This window comes from Mobula birostris, chromosome 12, assembly GCF_030028105.1.
Source record: "Mobula birostris isolate sMobBir1 chromosome 12, sMobBir1.hap1, whole genome shotgun sequence".
In the NCBI taxonomy this organism is placed as follows: Eukaryota; Metazoa; Chordata; class Chondrichthyes; order Myliobatiformes; family Myliobatidae; genus Mobula; species Mobula birostris.
The window spans coordinates 35,162,476-35,184,402 of record NC_092381.1 but is presented as its reverse complement, the minus strand read 5'-3'; the positions used below and the strand labels follow the sequence as shown (position 1 = coordinate 35,184,402).

The 21,927-nt window shown below is 41.4% G+C and overlaps 1 protein-coding gene across 2 annotated transcripts in view; it reads left to right on the top strand.

Annotated features, from left to right (window-relative positions):
- The window catches only part of usp24 (ubiquitin specific peptidase 24), a 255,619-nt gene that overhangs the window by 160,067 nt on the left and 73,625 nt on the right, over positions 1-21,927 (top strand). For both annotated transcript variants that reach the window (XM_072273615.1, XM_072273614.1), the window contains exons 40-46: positions 421-538; positions 678-822; positions 3,417-3,536; positions 6,209-6,337; positions 7,622-7,720; positions 7,810-7,892; positions 20,021-20,162. In XM_072273615.1, the coding sequence (XP_072129716.1) occupies positions 421-538; positions 678-822; positions 3,417-3,536; positions 6,209-6,337; positions 7,622-7,720; positions 7,810-7,892; positions 20,021-20,162 (836 nt within the window). The remainder of the gene's footprint in view (positions 1-420; positions 539-677; positions 823-3,416; positions 3,537-6,208; positions 6,338-7,621; positions 7,721-7,809; positions 7,893-20,020; positions 20,163-21,927) is intronic.

Genomic DNA, 21,927 nt, shown 5'->3' with positions numbered 1-21,927 from the left:
GCCAGCCATGAGGCCCCAACAATGGGTCCCGTTTCCGCAAAGAACCAAAATCAGTGTGTAGCTCCAGGTCAGGCTCTTCAAAAGAACCTTGAAAAGGTAAAAAAAGAGAGATATCAAAGATAGAAATAGAGCTGTTTCTGGATGCAAGCAAAGGAGTCACCGTTATTTAGCCTTTCAAGGAACTCTTAATCAATTTTCTATCAATTATGATAATGGGAGTATCATTAAACGTTTTTGCTCTGTCTTCTCCAGCATGGGAGTTTTTTATTGGTCCCTGATTTTTTATTATATGTATGCTCTTTTATTGTAATATATGACTATTTGTTTGCTCTTAAGCTCAAATTTCATTTCTAATTGTGCAATTACTTTGCTTATTGTAAACTGCCTTTTGATTTGACTCATTTTTTAAATTTTATTCAGGCCCATCACTAATCAAACAATTGGTGGAAGACTTCCTATTCCGTGCTTCCAAAATTATCTTGACCAGCAGCAGTCCAGCTGGGAGCTGCTCTATTAGTCAACAGGATTTCCATCCAAAGTATGTAAGACCAGTTCTTTTAAATCCTGTTAATAATCAGGCAGTTTATTTTAATTTGTTTCTTAAATATTGTCCATCTGTCAAGCTAGATTCTGCCTAAAATGTAAGTGATGATGTAGCTCATCTTTCTCTCTTTCAGATGTAGTACAGTCAATAGTCGTCTTGCTGCCTATGAAGTGCTGGTCATGTTGGCAGACAGCTCAATGAGTAACCTCCAGCTTATTTCCAATGAGCTGCTTTCAATGCACCACCAATTTGACCCTGCACTTACAAAGGAATTTGAGGTAAGTAAAGTACTGACATAATATTAGCTTCTATTACTTTGTTATAGATAATATGATATAATTCAGTGCCAGTTGTACCCCAGATACTGTTACCTGAGTATCTCTTGACCATGTGAGGTTGTGACAGGAGATGCTCCCTTATGGCTGTTGTATCACTCTATCTATACATTTTAACATCCAAGAAATATTGCATAGTTACTTAGTCATTTGACACATATTTCAAATAATGTTGTGACCAGACTCTACCCATTGCTCATGCAATACCCTGACTAATTTACATGTTATTCTAACATAGTTTCTCAGCTCTTATATTGTATATTTTGTCCAATCTGACTATCAAATTAGCTGGGTAGTTCTGTCCTGTCTAGTAATTTTCAGGAATTTAGGAACAAGGTCCCTTTATATCTCCCAGCCAATCAAGTTTCCCATTTGTTGCATTTTGCATTTCATCATTCTTGTTTTGCATTAGCCTCTGTTCACCACTGTTTTGGTCAGCTGGCCAGATAGTCCATAACTTCCTAAAATCCAAAGCAATATCAGTCATAGAGATAATCTTTACATTACCTGCAAACTTCTTTTAATTGTATGTTTGCGTTTAGGTTTAAGTAATTTATGTATGTTACGAAAACAAGGGTGTAAGCACTGAGTGTGTAGAGCAATAGTGGTAACAGGCTTTCTCTTTGAAAATGCATGTTATGAATCCAATACATACTAGTGCCAAGCAATAATGGAAAAGTGTATCCACTGTCATAACTGTAGTTATGGTTCATATTTTTATGTTTACTGCAGCCTTTTTTCCTCCCTTTGTTTTTCTGTCAATGTCAGTGATTACTTAAAGTATTATACCCATGCCTCCCTTTTAATTTTCCATTCTTCTTTCGCCTTCTGTAAAACCTTTTTGGCATTTATATCCTTGAATATAAGAGATACAGATTCAAAGGTTACACCATAGAAATGTAGAAACATAGAAAACCCACAGCACAATACAGGCCCTTCGGCCCACAAAGTTGTGCCAAACATGTCCCTACCTTAGAAATTATTAGGCTTACCTATAGCCCTCTATTTTTCTAAGCTCCACGGTACCTATCCAAAAGTCTCTTAAAAGACCCTATCGTATCCGCCTCCACCACTGTTGCCGGCAGCCCATTCCATGCACTCACCACTCTCTGAGTAAAATAACTTAACCCCTGACAATCTCCTTTGTACCTGCTTCCGAGCACCTTAAACCTGTGTCCTCTTGTGGCAACCATTTCAGCCCTGGGAAAAAGCCTCTGACTATCCACATGATCAATGCCTCTCATGATCTTATACACCTCTATCAGGTTGCCTTTCATGATCTTATACACCTCTATCAGGTCACCTCTCATCCTTCGTTGCTCCAAGGAGAAAAGGCCGAGATCACTCAACCTATTCTCATAAGGCATGCTCCCCAATCCAGGCAACACCCTTGTAAATTTCCTCTGCACCCTTTCTATGGCTTCCACATCCTTCCTGTAGTGAGGTGACCAGAACTGAGCACAATACTCCAAGTGTGGTCTGACCAGGGTCCTATATAGCTGCAGCATTACCTCTCGGCTCCTAAGTTCAATTCCACGATTGATGAAGGCCAATACACCGTATGCCTTCTTAACCACAGAGCCAACCTGCGCAGCTACTTTGAGCGTCCCATGGACTCAGACCTCAAGATCCCTCTGATCCTCAACACTGCCAAGAGTCTTACCACTAGTACTATATTCTGCCATCATATTTGACCTACCAAAATGAACCACTTCACACTTATCTGGGTTGAACTCCATCTGCCACTTCTCAGCCCAGTTTTGCATCCTATCAATGTCCCGTTTTAACCTCTGTCAGCCCTCCACACTATCCACAACACATCCAACCTTTGTGTCATCAGCATACTTACTAACCCATCCCTCCACTTCCTCATCTAGGTCATTGATAAAAATCATGAAGAGTGAGGGTCCCAGAACAGATCCCTGAGGCACTCCACTAGTAAACGATCTCCATGCAGAATATGACCCCTCTACAACCACTCTTTGCCTTCTGTGGGCAAACCAGTTCTGAATCCACAAAGCAAAGTCCCCTTGAATCCCATGCCTCCTTACTTTCTCAGTAAGCCTGGCATGGGGTACCTTATCAAATGTCTTGCTGAAATCTATATACACTACATCTACTGCTCTACCTTCATCAATGTGTTTAGTCATTGGGATTAGAAATAAAATATTATTGTGCTTAAACCTTTTCCTTCCATTTTGCTCCTGTTTACACGTACAGGTATAATTAGCTGTCAGAATGAATTGTAAGCTTAAAAAATTTAGATGCTTTGAGGTTTTGTTGTATTTTTTTTTGCCTTCACTCGCTGTTTGTCATCTTAATATATTACTATGGAAGTCTTGTCTCCCATGAAGGATTAGCTTTTCCCTAGAATGTCTTTCCATGTATCTAGCACATGTTTTATCTACAATTACCCATCAACTTAGTGATATTTTATAAGTCACACTTACTTGGATTGTTCTGTATTTTTATGATTATGGCTGAATTATTGGAGATTTAATTTAAGCTTGATAAGACGATTTTCTTTTAAATCTTAGTATTTGCCACCTGTTGACAGTCGTGCCATTTCTGGGTTTGTTGGTTTGAAGAATGGAGGAGCAACATGCTATATGAATGCAGTGTTTCAGCAACTTTACATGCAGCCTGGGTTGCCAGAAGTAATGTCATTTTTAACTTTACTTCTTAACTGTCTTAACTTTAAGTCTCATTCTTTGTTTCAATAGATGGTAAGAATACAACTTATGAAATGAAGTGGAACTGCAGTCTTTTTTTCCTTGAGGACAGGCAAGATAGTGTTATAATTTGCACACATCAGTTTCCCATCGTAGTATTCCTTAATATTTTAGTTTAAAAATAAAGTCCATGTTCAGCATTTTAAAACTTATCCCAATTTGAAACTGCTAGGCTATTTTCACCCTATTGGTCAGTGCAGGAAACAAGAAGCTCCACAATATCTTGCTGAGATTAAGCGTTAAATAAGCAAAACTTTGCATACAGAAAGTCATGTGAACAATCTGGGAATACTCAATGCTTACCAATGTATCTGTTACATTAAAATGTTCTGTTGCCCACTCATAGGTGGTGTGAGTGGAACCTTATTAATGATGGAAAAGCTAGAGTTTACCTTGAGATGGATTGTCTTTAATATTTTGTGCTGTCAAACAGTGATATATCAATAGTCAATGTGCACTCAGGATTGGGAAACAGTGTGTAGTGGAATCAAGACTCCAGCTGTGCAAGAAGGATTTGGTATTTGGCCCTCTTTGCCAGCCAAGCAAGGTTTGACAGTTCTGGTGATGAGACAGTTTGCTAGTGATCTGGACTGTATACTTGGGGGGGGGGGGGGTCACCCAATGGATTCCAAAATCTTCCTTTTCTGCAGAATCTGGAGGATATTCTATGTAAAATGTTGTGATACATGTATTCTTCATAAGTTCTCCATTTACAGTCAAACTAAATGGGATTTTCTGTGGCAAAATGGCTAGACCATAAGGATGGATAGAAGTTAAACATTTAACAGCTGGTGCACAATTTAGGCACATATTGAAACTTGATATTTATATACCCAGCTTCTTTGAAGCCACGTGTAAAGGTAACCAGCTACATGTGGGGTGTCATTGGCTACACTCACGCCCCACATTCCACCTTTCTTGGGAAACTTCTAGATCAAATCTGTGCAGAGATCAGTAAGGGTATTAGGGAGATCAGGGGATATCACTTTTGTGTAGGAAGGTAACACTGAAGTAAAAGACCAGGCGTGATCTTAAATGGTGGAACAAGTATAGCTGTCTTTTCCATTTTCTTTATTTGTCTTTGGAAGCATTCCTTGACAGCTGTAGAAGCAGCAGATCCCATACCCTTTCTTGGAGTTGGTGTATCTGCCTCTGACTCATACAAACTTTCTGAACACAATTGAAGATGAAGAAGTTCTTGATGTTTCCTGTGATTGCTTACTACCAGTGAGGAATCGAAAAGAGACTGCAGGGTTCTAACTTTTTATAATCTTTTTTAAGAATCTTTGTGTTTTCTGGGATCATCAGTCTCACTTTGTTTCCATAATCCTCGTCAACTTTCTGAACTTGCTATCAGTGACAGCCAGCCTGAGGAGGCGTGTTTGGAGAAGAACACCAACGTGATAGTGGAAGAAATCCGTTCAGGATCCAGGCAGTTCAACACACGGAAAAGCTGTTGCCCGGTTTCATCAAAGCCCATACTGGCCATGACAGCCAGGATATGCCTCTAAGCTCTGCATCTCAGTTCAGAACAGCCATGCCACTTGCCCTGACACAACCCATCTTCTGCACATTGCACACGATACAGAGCTGCACAGCAATGAGATGCTGCATGAACTCCCATGGAGGGCAGGATTCCATCTACAGTACTGTGCAAAGGTCTCGGGCACATATACTGTATATAGCTAGGTTGGTTGCCTAAGACTTCTGCACAGTGCTGTAGTGATTTTATTTACTGTACTATAGCCGCAAAAAAAAATTCATTACGTGAGTGCTGATAAACCTGATTCTGATACAGGTCTCTGTTGTGGACTGAGTGGGAAGAGTGCATGAAGAAGGGGGATCATAGTTGGGAAGAGGGGAAGGAGTGGGAGGTACCAGAGAGATATACTGTAATGATCAATAAACTAATTGTTTGGAATCAAATTACCTTGTGTCTCAAGGCTGGGTGTGTTTGCACCCGCCATTCCCGACCCTGGCATGCCTGCTCTGCCACCTGTCCCACACCCCTCCCACAGTGCTCCACCCCCGCTCCATTCCCAATATTCTTTGCTCCTGCCTGATTTATAAATTTGCTGTCCACTCCATGTTGACAAATACAATACTATGCAAAAATCTAATGCACCTTAGCTATGTATATATGCTTAAGACTTTTGCACAGTACTGTACATGCCAGATTTCTGATACAGTAGTGTGCAGCCCAAGTGATTGTCTCTTAGAAAGCAAAAGAGCAAGATTGCACAGACTCCAGGACCAAGAAGTCTTTGATGAATCATCACTCTGAGAGGAAGTATTTGGTGGTTTGCTGCTGAGTTGTCTTTTCAGAAAGAAAATTTGCTGTTTTTTTTGTTAAGCCGATGCAGCCGAAACATGGCTTTTGTCCCATACCAATCGACTGTCTCTGAACTGCCATCTAGTGGTATAGCAATTACCACTACTTTGCACCTAAGAATGGGCCATAAATAGAAGCCTCAGTAGCAAAACCTGATCGTTTAGATTACAGTAAATAGTTAAAATAGTGAATATTGCACATTTTAAGCAAAATTTGTCCTGTGCTTTGTTTACATTTTTCTGGTTCCATTTCTTTTCACCTATAGGCAATGTTGTCAGTAGATGATGATGATGATGAGAATCCAGAAGAAAATGTATTTTATCAAGTTCAGTCTCTCTTTGGGCACCTGATGGAAAGTAAATTGCAATATTATGTTCCGGAGACCTTCTGGAAGGTTAGAAACCTTATGATGATAAGAAATGGTGTTTAATTGATGGAGCAGTTAAATGCACTTGATATTTGAAATCTTCAGAGATATTTATTGTTGGTGTAATGGTAACTGAGTGAAGAAAGATCCTAGCTCATGAGTTTGAATGCCTTTCGGATAACAGTATTATCATGTACTGAATGTGAAGATGCCAAACTTTGGTGTGAAAGCAAGAGTGGTTTTGCCTGCCAAAACAAAGAAACAGTTGAAATGTTTGAAAAATTTAAGAAAGTTCAAAAATTAATTTAACTTTATATAACCAATTAATATGTAGCCAATACCAAATGTAGCAAATGTGCATTCAACTAAGCAGTGAGGAGTTGGGAATGTTGTTTTAACAGTGAAAATATAAATGGTGACTTCAGTCTGAAATTTAAATAAGAGATAAGTAATACTAATTGGACTCTGAATCATCTGTAGATTTATATCTAATAAAACAAATAGAACTGAACAGATTCAGGTATAAATAAATTTTGTTTTTTAATTGGACAACATCAAACTCCTGAATGTGTCTAAATTCCACATGGTCTTTTTTTTTTCCAAAACTGTTGTTTCCACCATTTTTTGTCAGCACTTGTAAGTGCCTGCTGCCTAACCTTTAATTTTTCCACCTTTGACTTAGTTTCTTTGTTACTCTGGTGCATCCACTTGATTTGCATGCTGCACAGGATCAGGGAATAATGATGGTGACGAGCAGGGTGCAGTAATTATGTTTTTTCAATGAAATTATAGATATTTGTGCCTACAGGCACCTCATAAAATTAAGGGTATTTGCATGCTCCTCCCCAAAAATAGATTTTTCCTTATACTCACCTGCCCATGTTGCATTACATAGTTTCTAATCTCAGCATATCGCCAGAGAAAAGAAATCTGTTGGAGTTCCAGCTGTCAATCTAAGTAAGCTATGCACAGGGAGAGATCTGAAGATATTTACCTTCTGTCTTCACAGTATTAGATGGTATGAAAAAGGGAAACGGGCACATGTAATATTCAAAGTAAATGGCTGTCCAGAAAACAAAACAAAACAATAGAATGCTGGAAGAACACATCAGGTCAAACAGCATCTATGGAGGCAAAAAGCTAAAGGTGTTTCCTGTCAAGATTTTCCATCAGGACTAAGAGGGAAGAGGAAAGATTGCTAGTAACTAGCAGTGCATGGGATATAGAGTGGAGTGCTCTGGTAGGATTCAGATTGTCCAGAGAATCTTATAGCAAACTTATATAAAAAAAAATTCTTTTCCTCCTCCACAGATTTTTAAAATGTGGAATAAAGAGCTGTATGTACGTGAGCAGCAAGATGCATATGAATTTTTTACTAGTTTGATAGACCAACTAGATGAGCACCTGAAGGTAGGTACACAAGATTTCTTAGGGCCACATACACATTCTATATCTCTTATGATTTGCAGTGTGCCCACAGTAATTCTTTCTCTCCACAGAAACTCGGGCGTGAACAAATTTTTAAGAACACTTTCCAGGGTATTTTTTCTGACCAGAAGATCTGCAAAGATTGTCCTCACAGGTCTGTAGCATTTTTTTCACATAACTAAGTAATTTTTTTCAAGGAATTTTTTAAGAAAGTTAGAACCCTCAGGTGCAATGAATTATGGATGATCTTATGTAAGTGAAACCCCTTTTTACTGGATGTCTCTGGAAACACAGCTGGTTAGCCCCTCGCTAACAAGCCGATGGACACAGCGGTGAGAAAACCACCTTCCTCAAACTCCATACATTTAGAGTGGATATGATTTGGGTCCCACCAGACTGGGAGAGTCAAATGTTTCGATCACCCACACCCCAGTCTGAGGAAATGCTGCCCACTTGCAATTACCCGTCAGCAAGAAATAATGGATTGTACCCTGTGTACAATTATAAAGAAAGTATATTTACAATTTTCAGCTTTATTGAACAGCTAGTAGAAAAAAGAAAAAAAGATGACAGGGGCCCCATTACAGTTAACCCAAATGTGCACATAAGTTGGAGCTCATCTTGAAGTTGTCTTTAACTCACATGCTGGATCCATGGTTTGTACGAAAGCACACGCCACCTTCCAAATGTCACTCAAAATCCATCGAACAAACAGGCTCCCCACGGGAGCATTGGTCCTTCCTCCTTGAAGCCATTCATCTGCACAAAGCACCTTGAGCAACCAGGATGGCATCCTCAGCCATCTTCCCTCCTGTCTTCTCCCAGCTCCCGCCAAAAAAAAGACCTCGACCCACACCAGTGTCCGTCACCAAAACCTCTCCACCCAGCATTCTCTAGAACTTTGTCCCCAATTCCACTACCTTGACTGGCTGACACAACCAGTTGAACAAAACAGCCCCTTATCTTTAGCTCTAGCTCAAATCCAAACATGCTAAAAGCAGAACAGACGGCTCTTACAGAACTGCTCAAATGAAATACTTAGCGCATTGCAGTTAAAATCTTAACCAGGGTGTTATAGAAGAAAAGTTTGGAAGTTAACCTTTACAAGTCTGCTATAAGTGAAGAAGAGATTATCGTACTTAATAGATTTCTCCAATTTGGAATAGGGGAGATTCATAGTCATACAGTTACACAGCATGGAGACAGGCCATTAGGCCCAACTCATCCCTGCTAACCGTGGTCCCCACCAAACTAGCTCCATCTGCGCACATGTTGCCCATTTTTCACTGAACCCTTCGTACTTGATTCAGATTTATTTATCACATGTAAGAAGAAGTTGTGAACCCTTTGTAATTACTTCATTTCCTGCATTATTTACTTTTAAATTGTGGTCTGATTTTCAACTAAGTCACAATAATAGACAAACAAAATCTGCATAAACTAATAACACACAAACAATTGCACTTTTCATGTCTTTATTGAGCACATTGTTTAATCATTCACAGTCCAAGCTGGAAAAGTATGTGAACCCTTGTATTTAATAACTGGTAGAACCTCCTTTAGCAGCAATAACCTCCACCAAACATTTCTGTAGCAGCTGATCAGACTTGCACAATGGTGAGGAGGAATTTTAGATCATCCCTCCATGCAAAACTTGAAGTTCATCCATATATCAAAGGTACATTTAATGTCAGAAAAATGTATACAATATATATCCTGAAATGATTTTTCTTCGCAACCATTCATGAAAAACAGGAGTGCCCCCAAAGAATGAATGACAGTTAAATGTTAGAACTCCAAAATCCCCCCTCAGCTCCCCTCCCTCTCGTGCAAAAGCGGCAGCAAGCAACGATCCCCCCCCTCCGGCAAAAAAAAGCATTGGCACCCACCCCTCCCTCCCTCCCTCTCTCTCTCTCTCTTCCCCCCTCCCCTCCCCTCCCCTAATAAGGGAGAAAGAGGTGTCTCTGTTTCACAGCGAGAGGGCAGACATAACAAACAACTCGTTGGTTTACGATGTTAAAAAGTCCGTTGTGTCGCTTTTTTCGACCTCTGCCCAAAGATCTCAGGTCTCTGGGCACACAGCCTTAGATCTTCCATCTTCCACGACACTGATCTCCGGCCCGGACACTAACCGTCAATCCACCCAACTCCAGAGCCACGAGATCTCAGCCCTCCGAAGGTGAGCTGAACTCTTAGACCGCGTCCTTGGCGTGCTGAATAACGGCCAGTAGTGAAACCCCGAGAGCGGGTCCCTTTCCTGCAAAGAACCGTAATCAGCGTGTAACTCCAAGTCAGGGTCTTCAAAAGAACCCTGAAAGGGAAAAATAGAGATATTGAAGGTGGTAGTAGAGCTGTTTCTGAAGATGCAAACAAAAGAGTCGCCATTAGGCGCCATTATTTCTCCTAAGCTGCTGCTCCTTGCATGGGATACCTTACATGAACAGCCCTCATCAGGTCATGCCACAGATTCTAAGGTCTAGGCTCTGACTTGTCTATTCAAAAGCACAAATTTTCTTCTTTTTAAACCATTCTGCTGATTTACTCTTGTGTTTCAGATCTTTGTCTTGTTGCATCATCCAACTTGTATTAAGCTTCAGGTGACAGACCGCTACCCTGTCATTTTCCTGTAAGATGTCTTGATACAGGGCCGGCTGGTGGCACAATGACATCGGCGCCGGACCCAGGAGCAAAGGTTCCCGGGTTTGAACCAGTCGGGTCCGCTCCCGAATACGCTTTCCATCTGTGCCGGGTTGAGTGTCGAGATCGCAGCTCGACCTCGTAAAATAAAGGGGAAATACTGCGAAAATGTCTGTGTGAGGAGTGGCGTATCACAGTCTGTCTCTCTCATTCCACGCCTTGTAAAAAGCCATGAAAAAGACATCATCACGGACACACGCACAGACTTGCGCGCACACACACAGGCATGTGCCAAAAAAAAAATGTCTTGATACAGTTTTGAATTCATTGTTCTCTCCATGATTGCAAGCTGTCCAGGCCCTGAGGCAGCAAAGCAGCCCCAAACCATGGTGCTCCGTCCACTATGCTTCACAGTTAAGAGGTTTTGGTGTTGGTGTGCAGTGCCCTTTTTCCTTTAAGCATGACAGTGTGTGTTTCTGCCTTTTGTCTCATCTGTCCACAGAACACCATCCCAGAAGCATTGTGGAACATCCAGGTGGTCTTTTCAAACTTAAGATGTGCAGCAATTTTTTTTTTTTTTTGTAGAGTGGTTTCCTCCGTGGTGTCCTTCCATGAACACCATTCTTGTTCAATGTTTTTCTTATAGGGGACACATGAACAAGTTCTAGAGATTCCTGCGGGTCTTTTGCTATTTCCCTTGGGTTCTTTTTCACCTTCTTCAGCATTACATGTTGTACTCTTTGTGTGGGTTTTGCAGGACATCCACTCCTAGAGAGAGTAGCAACAGTACTGAAGTACTGAATTTCCACCATTTGTAGGCAATTTCTCTTGCTGTGGACTGATGAACACTCAGGTCTTTAGAAATGTTTTGTAGTCTTTTCCAGCTTCCTGCATCTCTACAATTCTTCTTCTAAGGTTCGCTGAAAGTTGTTATGATCGAGGCATGGTACACATAAACAGATCTTTCTTGAGAAGAGCAGGCTCTTTCAGTAACCTGATTTTGGGTGTCTTTTTTTTATAGGGCAGGGCACCTCCACAACCCACACCTCCAATCTCATCTCATTGATTGGAACACCTGACTCCAAATAGGTTTTGTAGAAGGCATTACCCCAGACAGAGGTTCACGTACTTTTTTGAACCTAGACTGTGATTGTTTAAATGGTGTATTCAGTATTAATAACAAGTACAATTGTTTGTGTGTTATTAGTTTAGGCAGATTATGTTTGTGTATTATTATAACTTACTGAAGATGAAGATCAGACCACATTTTATGAGTAATTATTGCAGAAAGCCAGATAATTGCAAAGGGTTCATAAAACTTTTTCTAGCAACTGATTAAAAGATACGTTGAAAAGGCATCATTTTGCATCAACAGCCAGCACACCCAAGGATATGCTGGAGGCAGCCGACAAGCGTCACCATACATTCTGTTGCAAACATGACATGTCCACCGTGCTCAGAAGAACAGCACAGAACAGAACAAAACCAAGCAACAAAGCAACAACAGCAAAACAAGCTCTGTTCCTTCCACCCACCCACCTGTGAAAATACACAGTCCTCTAACCCCAGCGGATTCATTGATTCGCACACATTGCTTTTGAGTTCCCCTGCCGTCTCACAGAGATTCACAGATTCGAGGCTTTGGCCATCCAACCTTGACTTTTGGATTTCCAGTCAACCTTCCGTGCTATGATCTTCAGTATCAACATAAGACTGCCAATGATGACAAATGAGGACTCGATCTCCAGGCCTTGAGCTCTGGACTCACCAATGACAGGACCCCAAACACTCGGCCTCGAACTCCGGTCTCTATAATTTGCTTAGCTAGAGGCATCCTGTCCTCGCTGGTCTGCTGACCTGGCATCCAACCAGGTCCACATCGCTGACTTTCAAATAGAGCGGAGACTTAGACTTCGACCTCTCTTCCAATTCCCCCACAACCCTATTCCTAAACCCTAACCTAACCCCACTCCCTCCCCTGCTCCTGCTCCCGCTCCCCCTCTCCCCAAGACCATCCCTACCAACTTGAAAAAGACTAAAAAATGAACTTAAGTCTGCACTGCGACCTCGATGGAGACTGCAGCTTAGCGCCATGAGAAAAAATGTCCATATACTTAAACGAATGTACTTTGAATGTTATTTTCTGTAAACTGTCACAGGCTAGGCCAACATTTATTGTATTTGAGAAAATGGTGGCGAGCCTCTGAAGCCTCTCTGGTGAAAACACTCCCAAAGTGCTGTTGGGTGGGGAGTTGCAGGATTTAGTGGTTCCCAAACATTTTTGGGTTATCACCCCCCTTGGCTGCCCAAACACATCCCCAGTGCCTTCCCCTCCCTTTCTGGCCATTACATAAAAACTATAGAGAACTTTGATTTATGATGCGCATTGAAAGAAAATAATAGCGAAAAATGTTCAAATGTATTTAAAGCTACAGCAATTTTAGAGCATTGAGTAGTAGTCCAACTATACTCGACCACTACTTGTTCACCTTTCAGTGAGATGGGTGGACTAGGTGCAGTGATATCAGCTCCGCAACTTCAGCCTGAATGTTACTCAGACGGAGTCTCAGATCTTCACATAGAGTAATTTGTGGTCTGTTTCGTTGATTTGAAAGAAATTGGGCAACTGCACTGAGTCTGCACTCCGCTAAATATGATGTTGAACAGGCAATAAGAAACCTCTTGACCTTTTGCCACATTGCAGGATAACATTCAGAGATTTCTTCCAGCATCCAAAAGTCTTGATATGGTCTTTTTTGAACCTTAGCTTTAACTCAGTCATTTTATAGCAAGATCAGTTCTTCCTCTATCCTTCCTTTTAATTCCTCATTGCAAATGGTCAGGAATGAATTTATTACCCAGTTGAGAACTTGGATTGAGAGAATCCTGAAATCTCTCTGACATGAAGATAAAGAATGGTAGAGTGAGGGAACCATGGGTGACAAGTGAGGTGGAAAATCTAGTCAGCGGAAGAAGGCAGCATACATGAGGTTTAGGAAGCAAATATCAGATGAGTTTATTGAGGAATATAGGGTAGCAAGAAAGGAGCTTAAGAAGGGGCTGAGAAGAGGAAGAAGGGGGCATGAGAAGGCCTTGGCGAGTAGGGTAAAGGAAAACCCCAAGGCAAAAGGATGACAGGAGTGAAGGTGGGAAGATGTGCCTGGAGGCTGTGGAAGTGAGCGAGGTCCTCAATGACTACGGTATTCACCAATGAGAGGGAACTTGATGACGGTGAGGATGATATGAGCGAGGTTGATTTTCTGGAGCATGTTGATATTAAGAGAGAAGAGGTTTTGGAGTTGCTAAAATACATTAGGACAGATAAGTCCCCGGGGCCTGATGGAATATTCCTCAGGCTGCTCCACGAGGTGAGGGAAGAGATTGCTGAGCCTCTGGCTAGGATCTTTATGTCCTCGTCCACGGGAATAGTACTGGAGGATTGGAGGGACGCGAATGTTGTCCCCTTGTTTAAAATAGGTAGTAGGGATAGTCTGGGTAATTATAGACCAGTGAGCCTTATGTCTGTGGTGGGAAAGCTGTTGGAAAAGATTCTTAGAGATAGGATCTATGGGCATTTAGAGAATCATGGTCTGATCAGGGACAGTCAGCATGGCTTTGTGAAGGGCATATCGTGTCTAACAAGCCTGATAGAGTTCTTTGAGGAGGTGACCAGGCATATAGATGAGGGTAGTGCAGTGGATGTGATCTACATGGATTTTAGTAAGGCATTTGACAAGGTTCCACGTGGTAGGCTTATGCAGAAAGTCAGAAGGCATGGGATCCAGGGAATTTTGGCCAGGTGGATTCAGAATTGGCTTGCCTGCAGAAAGCAGAGGGTGGTGGTGGAGGGAGTACATTCGGATTGGAGGGTTGTAACTAGTGGTGTCCCACAAGGATTTTTTCTGGGACCTCTACTTTTCATGATTTTTATTAACGACCTGGATGTGTGGGTAGGAAGGTGGGTTGGCAAGTTTGCAGATGTCACAAAGGTTGTTGGTGGTGTGGATAGTGTAGAGGATTGTCAAAGATTGCAGAGAGATATTGATAGGATGCAGAAGTTGGCTGAGAAGTGGCAGATGAAGTTCAACCCGGAGAAGTGTGAGGTGGTATACTTTGGAAGGACGAACTCCAAGAAAGAGTACAAAGTAAATGGCAGGATACTTGGTAGTGTGGAGGAGCAGAGGGATCTGGGGGTACATGTCCACAGATCCCTGAAAGTTGCCTCACAGGTAGATAGGGTAGTTAAGAAAGTTTGTGGGGTGTTAGCCTTCATAAGTCGAGGGATAGAGTTTAAGAGTCGTGAGGTAATAATGCAGCTCTATAAAACTCTGGTTAGGCCACACTTGGAGTAATGTGTCCAGTTCTGGTCGCCTCACTATAGGAAGGATGTGGAAGCATTGGAAAGGGTACAGAGGAGATTTACCAGGATGCTGCCTGGTTTAGAGAGCATGCATTATGATCAGAGATTAAGGGAGCTAGGGCTTTACTCTCTGGAGAGAAGGAGGGTGAGAAGAGACATGATAGAGGTGTACAAGATATTAAGAGGAATAGATAGAGTGGACAGCCAGCGCCTCTTCCCCAGGGCACCACTGCTCAATACGAGAGGACATGGCTTTAAGGTAAGGGGTGGGAAGTTCAATGGGGATATTAGAGGAAGGTTTTTTACTCAGAGAGTGGTTGGTGCGTGGAATGCACTGCCTGAGTTAGTGGTGGAGGCAGATACACTTGTGAAATTTAAGAGACTACTAGACAGGTATATGGAGGAATTCAAGGTGGGGGGTTGTATGGGAGGCAAGGTTTAAGGGTCGGCACAACATTGTTGGCCGAAGGGCCTGTACTGTGCTGTACTATTCTATGTTCTATGTCTATATACAGTTCACCCAGGTGGGCATAGTATGCTTGAAGATTATCATCTGGTATTCTTTCTTTCTCTTCCCACTCAGAGATGATAAGAAATTGCAAAAGGCCTTGGCAGCCAATGTTGCTCTTAAATAGGGTTGACTTGGACAGAAATGTGGAGACAGACTGATTTGACTTTGATAAAATTCACATCATTTCCTTGCAATTGAGAATTGATTTCATTAAACTTTGCAAACAATTTTGATTAAGCAACGTCGTATCTAATATTCTTGAGTTGATTACTGAATGAGGCATTCAAGTCTTCAAAGAATTCTGTCATAATTTCAAACAGCGCATAAAATCGTTTCAGGCAGTTTCCTTTTGAGAGCCATCTGACTTCTGTATGTAACATCGAGCATTCAAGCTATTCATTCTCAATACAAAGCTCTCAAAATAGTTGCGAATTGAGAGCATGGGACTTGATTTTATTTACCGCTGTGAAAGCAGTATTTATTGAGTTGTTTAGCCAATCACTTCAGATTTTTTGTGATAAGATGTTGTCTGTGAAATAACATCGTGAATGGTAAATATGTTAGGTACAGCTTTTTCAAGAAAGTAATAACCCCACTGTTACATTATGTCATTGGTGCCCCATCTGATGAATAAGCAACAATGGTGGTGAGTAGAATGTCCTTGAAAAAATTGTTCAACAACTGGAATTATTGGCTCCCACTTCATATCTGTTTCTTGTCCTCTTGCAGAAAAACAACTTTTGCCCCATACTTTTATGAAGCAAACATAACCAAGAAGCAAAGTTGTCTCATCCAACTGCAGAGCAGATCCTGTTATCCTATGTTACACAATGTGTTTTGCACAATGTCAGATATTTCATCTATTCATTTTTGAACAGAGTTGTCACTGAGTGGAATCAACTTAATTATTTAGTCTGGTGACTTACTCAAAGCCGTACTCAGAACCTCCTTTACTGCTGGGAGACTCAGTTCTTCTCCATTTGTGTGGGGCTTGAAATGAAATGTTGTATGCAGCACACAACGCATTACTGTTTTCTTGTGAAGTGCTGGTTGAAGTGTTTTCTGTTTCTGAAAGTTTTCACAAAATGAATGAAAATAAGCTAAGTTCTTGTGTGCTCAATGAGAGTATATTCTCTTCAAATGTTCCAGAAGCCTGGATGGTTTCATTGCCTCATTTGAAATACTTTTCACACAACAGACACATTGGCTGCAGTTGTTTGCTTGGTGCTGATATAAATCCATATTTTAGAAACTCCACACTATACTATCTGCACTTTTTTAGTTTGGCCTGCTTCTGCCATTTTCATTATGGATTAACAACCACGGTCAATCACCCATTGTATAAGCTGAGCCTCATGTGCTGCGATCAATGAAGGGGAAAGTTATGATGTCATCATAGCTCAGGCAAACCCTGGCTCTCTACTTGAAGGCACATAAAGTGGGGCAGCAGTATCTCTATTGAGCTGTGGGCTAGAGAAATGCGGTCAAGACCATTAAAAAGGGTAGTTTCAAATCTTTATTCTATTGAATTCCATACCCTAATTCACAGGAATTGCTTCACTGCGTGATTAGAGTATGGGAATCACACCAGCTAACACTGTACTGCAGTAATGAATGGCATAATGTGCACACTGGGCCCAGAAATAACAGTTCCTTCAGTCCAGATTTCTCATGATATGACAAATACAGAAATATCACATTGCTTTTCAACAACCATAATGGTCTGCATCCCAGAGTGCTTAAGTAGCCCAAGAAATAGTGGATGCATTAGTGATAATTTTTCAAAACTCGTTAGATTCTGGACTAGTTCCTGAGGATTGGAGGGTGGCTAATGTAACTCCACTTTTTAAAAAAGGAGGGAGAGAGAAACCGGGGAATTATAGACCGGTTAGCCTAAAGTCGGTGGTGGGGAAACTGCTGGAGTCAGTTATCAAGGATGTGATAACAGCACATTTGGAAAGCGGTGAAATGATCGGACAAAGTCAGCATGGATTTGTGAAAGGAAAATCATGTCTGACGAATCTCATAGAATTTTTTGAGGATGTAACTAGTAGAGTGGATAGGGGAGAACCAGTGGATGGTGGTATATTTGGATTTTCAGAAGGCTTTTGACAAGGTCCCACACAGGAGATTAGTGTGCAAACTTAAAGCACACGGTATTGGGGGTAAGGTATTGGTGTGGGTGGAGAGTTGGTTAGCAGACAGGAAGCAAAGAGTGGGAATAAACGGGACCTTTTCAGAATGGCAGGCAGTGACTAGTGGGGTACCGCAAGGCTCAGTGCTGGGACCCCAGTTGTTTACAATATATATTAATGACTTGGATGAGGGAATTAAATGCAGCATCTCCAAGTTTGCGGATGACACGAAGCTGGGTGGCAGTGTTAGCTGTGAGGAGGATGCTAAGAGGATGCAGGGTGACTTGGATAGGTTGGGTGAGTGGGCAAATTCATGGCAGATGCAATTTAATGTGGGTAAATGTGAAGTTATCCACTTTGGTGGCAAAAATAGGAAAACAGATTATTATCTGAATGGTGGCCGATTAGGAAAAGGGGAAGTGCAACGAGACCTGGGTGTCATTATACACCAGTCATTGAAAGTGGGCATGCAGGTACAGCAGGTGGTGAAAAAGGCGAATGGTATGCTGGCATTTATAGCGAGAGGATTCGAGTACAGAAGCAGGGAGGTACTACTGCAGTTGTACAAGGCCTTGGTGAGACCACACCTGGAGTATTGTGTGCAGTTTTGGTCCCCTAATCTGAGGAAAGACATCCTTGCCATAGAGGGAGTACAAAGAAGGTTCACCAGATTGATTCCTGGGATGGCAGGACTTTCATTTGAAGAAAGACTGGATGAACTGGGCTTGTACTCGTTGGAATTTAGAAGATTGAGGGGGGATCTGATTGAAACGTATAAGATCCTAAAGGGATTGGACAGGCTAGATGCAGGAAGATTGTTCCCGATGTTGGGGAAGTCCAGAACGAGGGGCCACAGTTTGAGGATAGAGGGGAAGCCTTTTAGGACCGAGATTAGGAAAAACTTCTTCACACAGAGAGTGGTGAATCTGTGGAATTCTCTGCCACAGGAAACAGTTGAGGCCAGTTCATTGACTATATTTAAGAGGGAGTTAGATATGGCCCTTGTGGCTACGGGGGTCAGGGGGTATGGAGGGAAGGCTGGGGCGGTGTTCTGAGTTGGATGATCAGCCATGATCATAATAAATGGCGGTGCAGGCTCGAAGGGAATGATGACATAATCATGATCACATACAATGATCACATAATCACTATTTTCTATGTTTCTAAAATCAAAGAAAACAATGGGTTAGCAAGAGAAGAAGTGATTATGTGATCATTGTAATCAATTATAAAACATTGAGATATAAGTAACACACACAAAAAATGCTGGTGAATGCAACAGGCCAACCAGCATCTATAGGAAGAGGTACAGTTGACGTTTTGGGCCGAGGTCCTTCGTCAGGACTAACTGAAAGAAGAGATCGAGTTAGCCCTGACGAAGGGTCTCGGCCTGAAACGTCGACTGTACCTCTTCCAATAGATGCTGCCTGGCCTGCTGCGTTCTCCAGCATTTTTTGTGTGTGTTGCTTGAATTTCCAGCATCTGCAGATTTCATCGGGTTTGAGGTATAAGTAATACAGCTTGTGTGTATAAGTAATTAATTTCTTAAATTAAGCCTGTAATCCCTCATCTGCCACCCTCGCTACCAAGCGCTCTCCCCACCAGCCTATCTTTATTACCCACTTGGAAATTCCCAGCACCCCAGGAGGAGGTGTAATATTGTCCACTGATTTAGACCCAATGATAATGAAAGACTAATGCTAGAGAAAAGTCAGGACAGTATGCAACTTACAGAAGAGCCTGTAGGCGGTGCTGTTTCCTTGCACTTGCTATCTCTTTACTTTCTAGTTATACAGGTCATGGGTTTCCAAGATGCTTTTGAAGTAGCCTATTGCATTGTATTTTGAAGATGGTACTTACTGCAGCCCTGTGCAGAGAAAGCATGTTTAGAATGGCTGATGGGTGCCAGTCAAGCATGTTGCTTTGTCTTGTTTGTCCTTCACCTTCCTGAGAATTGGAATCGATCTCATTCAGACAAATGGAAAGTATTCCATCTTACTCCTAGTAAAAGTAGAAAAGCATTGGCATGTCGAGAGGTGATTCACTCAAGTTTTTCTCTTGCTCTGAAAGCTGTGATATTTTGTGGTTGGTTCAGTTGTGTTTCTGTTTGATGACTGCTGAGATATACTGATAAGTACATATACGGAGGCTGCTTAGCCCATCAACTGCACATTGGTTCTTGGGAACAATGACATTAGATGTATTCTATGTTTCCTAATTGCATATACCACTGCAATTTGTTCTTTCATGTATGCTCTGCTTTTATTTTCTTTGCCATTAATCTACACTAAAGGGTCATTTGTAGTAGCGAAATAACCTATCAAATGTACTTGCGATGTGGGAGAAAATCAGAGCACCTAGGGGAAGTCCACATGGTCACAATAAGAGTGTACAGACTCAGCACAGCCAGCACCCAAGGTCAGAATCAAAGTCACTTCGCTTAAACTGTGAGGCATCAGTGTTAATGCTGCACCATAGCTCTACGTTAGGTAATGAGAGACTTGATAACATTAGTGTCATTGAATACACTTGAGATTTACATATATTTTAGTAAATCTTTTTATTTGAAATAAACACTCAACCTTTCATCTATCTCTGAGCAACTGCTAACTAAGTATATATTTTCTCTTCCCCTGTAGATATGAGCGTGAAGAAGCATTCATGGCACTGAACCTAGGGGTAACATCATGCCAAAGCCTGGAAATATCACTGGATCAGTTTGTAAGAGGCGAGGTGCTTGAAGGAGGCAATGCATACTACTGTGAGAAATGTAAAGAAAAGGTGAGATATTGAAATGCTTAAAGCTGAAGTATATGGAAACACTGAATGAAACTGTTCAAATTGAATAGAGGTTAATGAGGCCTTTAAAAGCAAATTACCTTTATGAGGATGCATAGTGTTATCCAGACATACAGAACATTGCAACAAAATTGTTTCCTGATTCTCTGGATATAAACAAAAGTATGAAGTTCAATGTCCATTTTGAAATCTGATGGCAAAGGAGAAGAAGCTTTACCTGAATCGATAAGTATGCCTCAGCGATTTAAACGTTTAAATCCCAAATACTTGGGTTCTTCCACCTCCCAAAATAGTAGGAACATTAAACTGTTAGAAGGCAGAAGTGTATTGTTTGACCTTGCATTCCAGTCAGAACTATTGTCAGTGCATTATTCTACTTGCATTGGCCCACATTATTCAACGTATTAATGGCACAAGCTTTTCAAGCTATTCTTTGTAATGAGTCAGAAAAATAAACACATGAAATTCTACAGATGCTGGAAATTTAATGTGTCACAATTTACTGGAATCCATTTGATTTAAAAATGAAGTACAGAACAAATTAGAATACTGAAAATGGTCCTAGAGTACTATAAAAGTGTGCTTTAGTTCCGAATAGTTATCGATGGAGGAATTCATCCCGTGTACACTGCCCTGTATGGGGTGCCTAGGGAAGGGTTGAACATCTGGTAAAGTGGCATATTGTATTCGTTCTCAGGCAGTGCACTCAATTTTGGTCCCAATCAGACACTCAGTTCTTACCTGTGGCTCCAAATAGCTGTTTGTATGCAACAGCAACCACACCCTGGTAGATTGCTTCGAAACCTGGGCTAAACCAGGTGAGTTCAGCGGCGGGCTTTACACACCGATGAAATGGGGATATACCATAGGATGTGAAGTCAACTCCAGCAGTCTGGGCAGGTAAGATCAACAGTGAGCTCCATTCAGTGAACTGCCAAGAAGGCAGTTCTGCAAATACTTCAGGGAGAGTGAAGACATGATAAAGCACAGAAGAAGTCATAGTTATTCACTGTAACCAAGGAAGACTACAGTTTATGACATCTATTTGTATCACTGGAACTGGACTTCTGAGGTCAAAAAGGTGGAACTGTCCCAGTGCAATGGTTTTGCCCATTCTAAAACTCAGGTTTTAGAAGAGTGAAACTCAATACAGGTTTCACTGTCATTGTCAGATACAACAAGCAACCAACACATTGCCATGTTCTTTTGTTTAACTGTAAATGAGCAAAATTAAAGCAGACACCTAGTGCAAATAATGGACTGCCTTCATACAATGCTTTCGATGATTGCATTCTCCAAATCTTCATTTTCATTGTAATATTCGAGATGATTATTAACACCTTCAAATTCTTCTTAGTTTCTAACTTGTTGAAGTAGTCAAATTGTTTCATTTTCACTCTGGGCTGTTTCTGGCATCTCCAGTCCTCAAAATGCTTGAAACCACAGTGAGCAAAACAGTTCTAAATTGTCTTACTGCTTATTTTTCCCCAACTATCAGTGACAAAAATCACTGCTTTTTGAACACAAATGCACGCAAATAATGCTGTTTAAGAATTGCTTGCTCTAAGCACAGTTTAGTATCTAACAGTTAGAAAGATAGAAAATAGGTGCAGGAGTAGGCCATTCGGCCCTTCGAGCCTGCACCACCATTCAGTATGATCATGGCTGATCATCCAACTCAGAACCCTGTACAGTTACACGAGTTCACGTGACTAAAGCTAGTTAGAAACTGGCGACATTCTTCTAT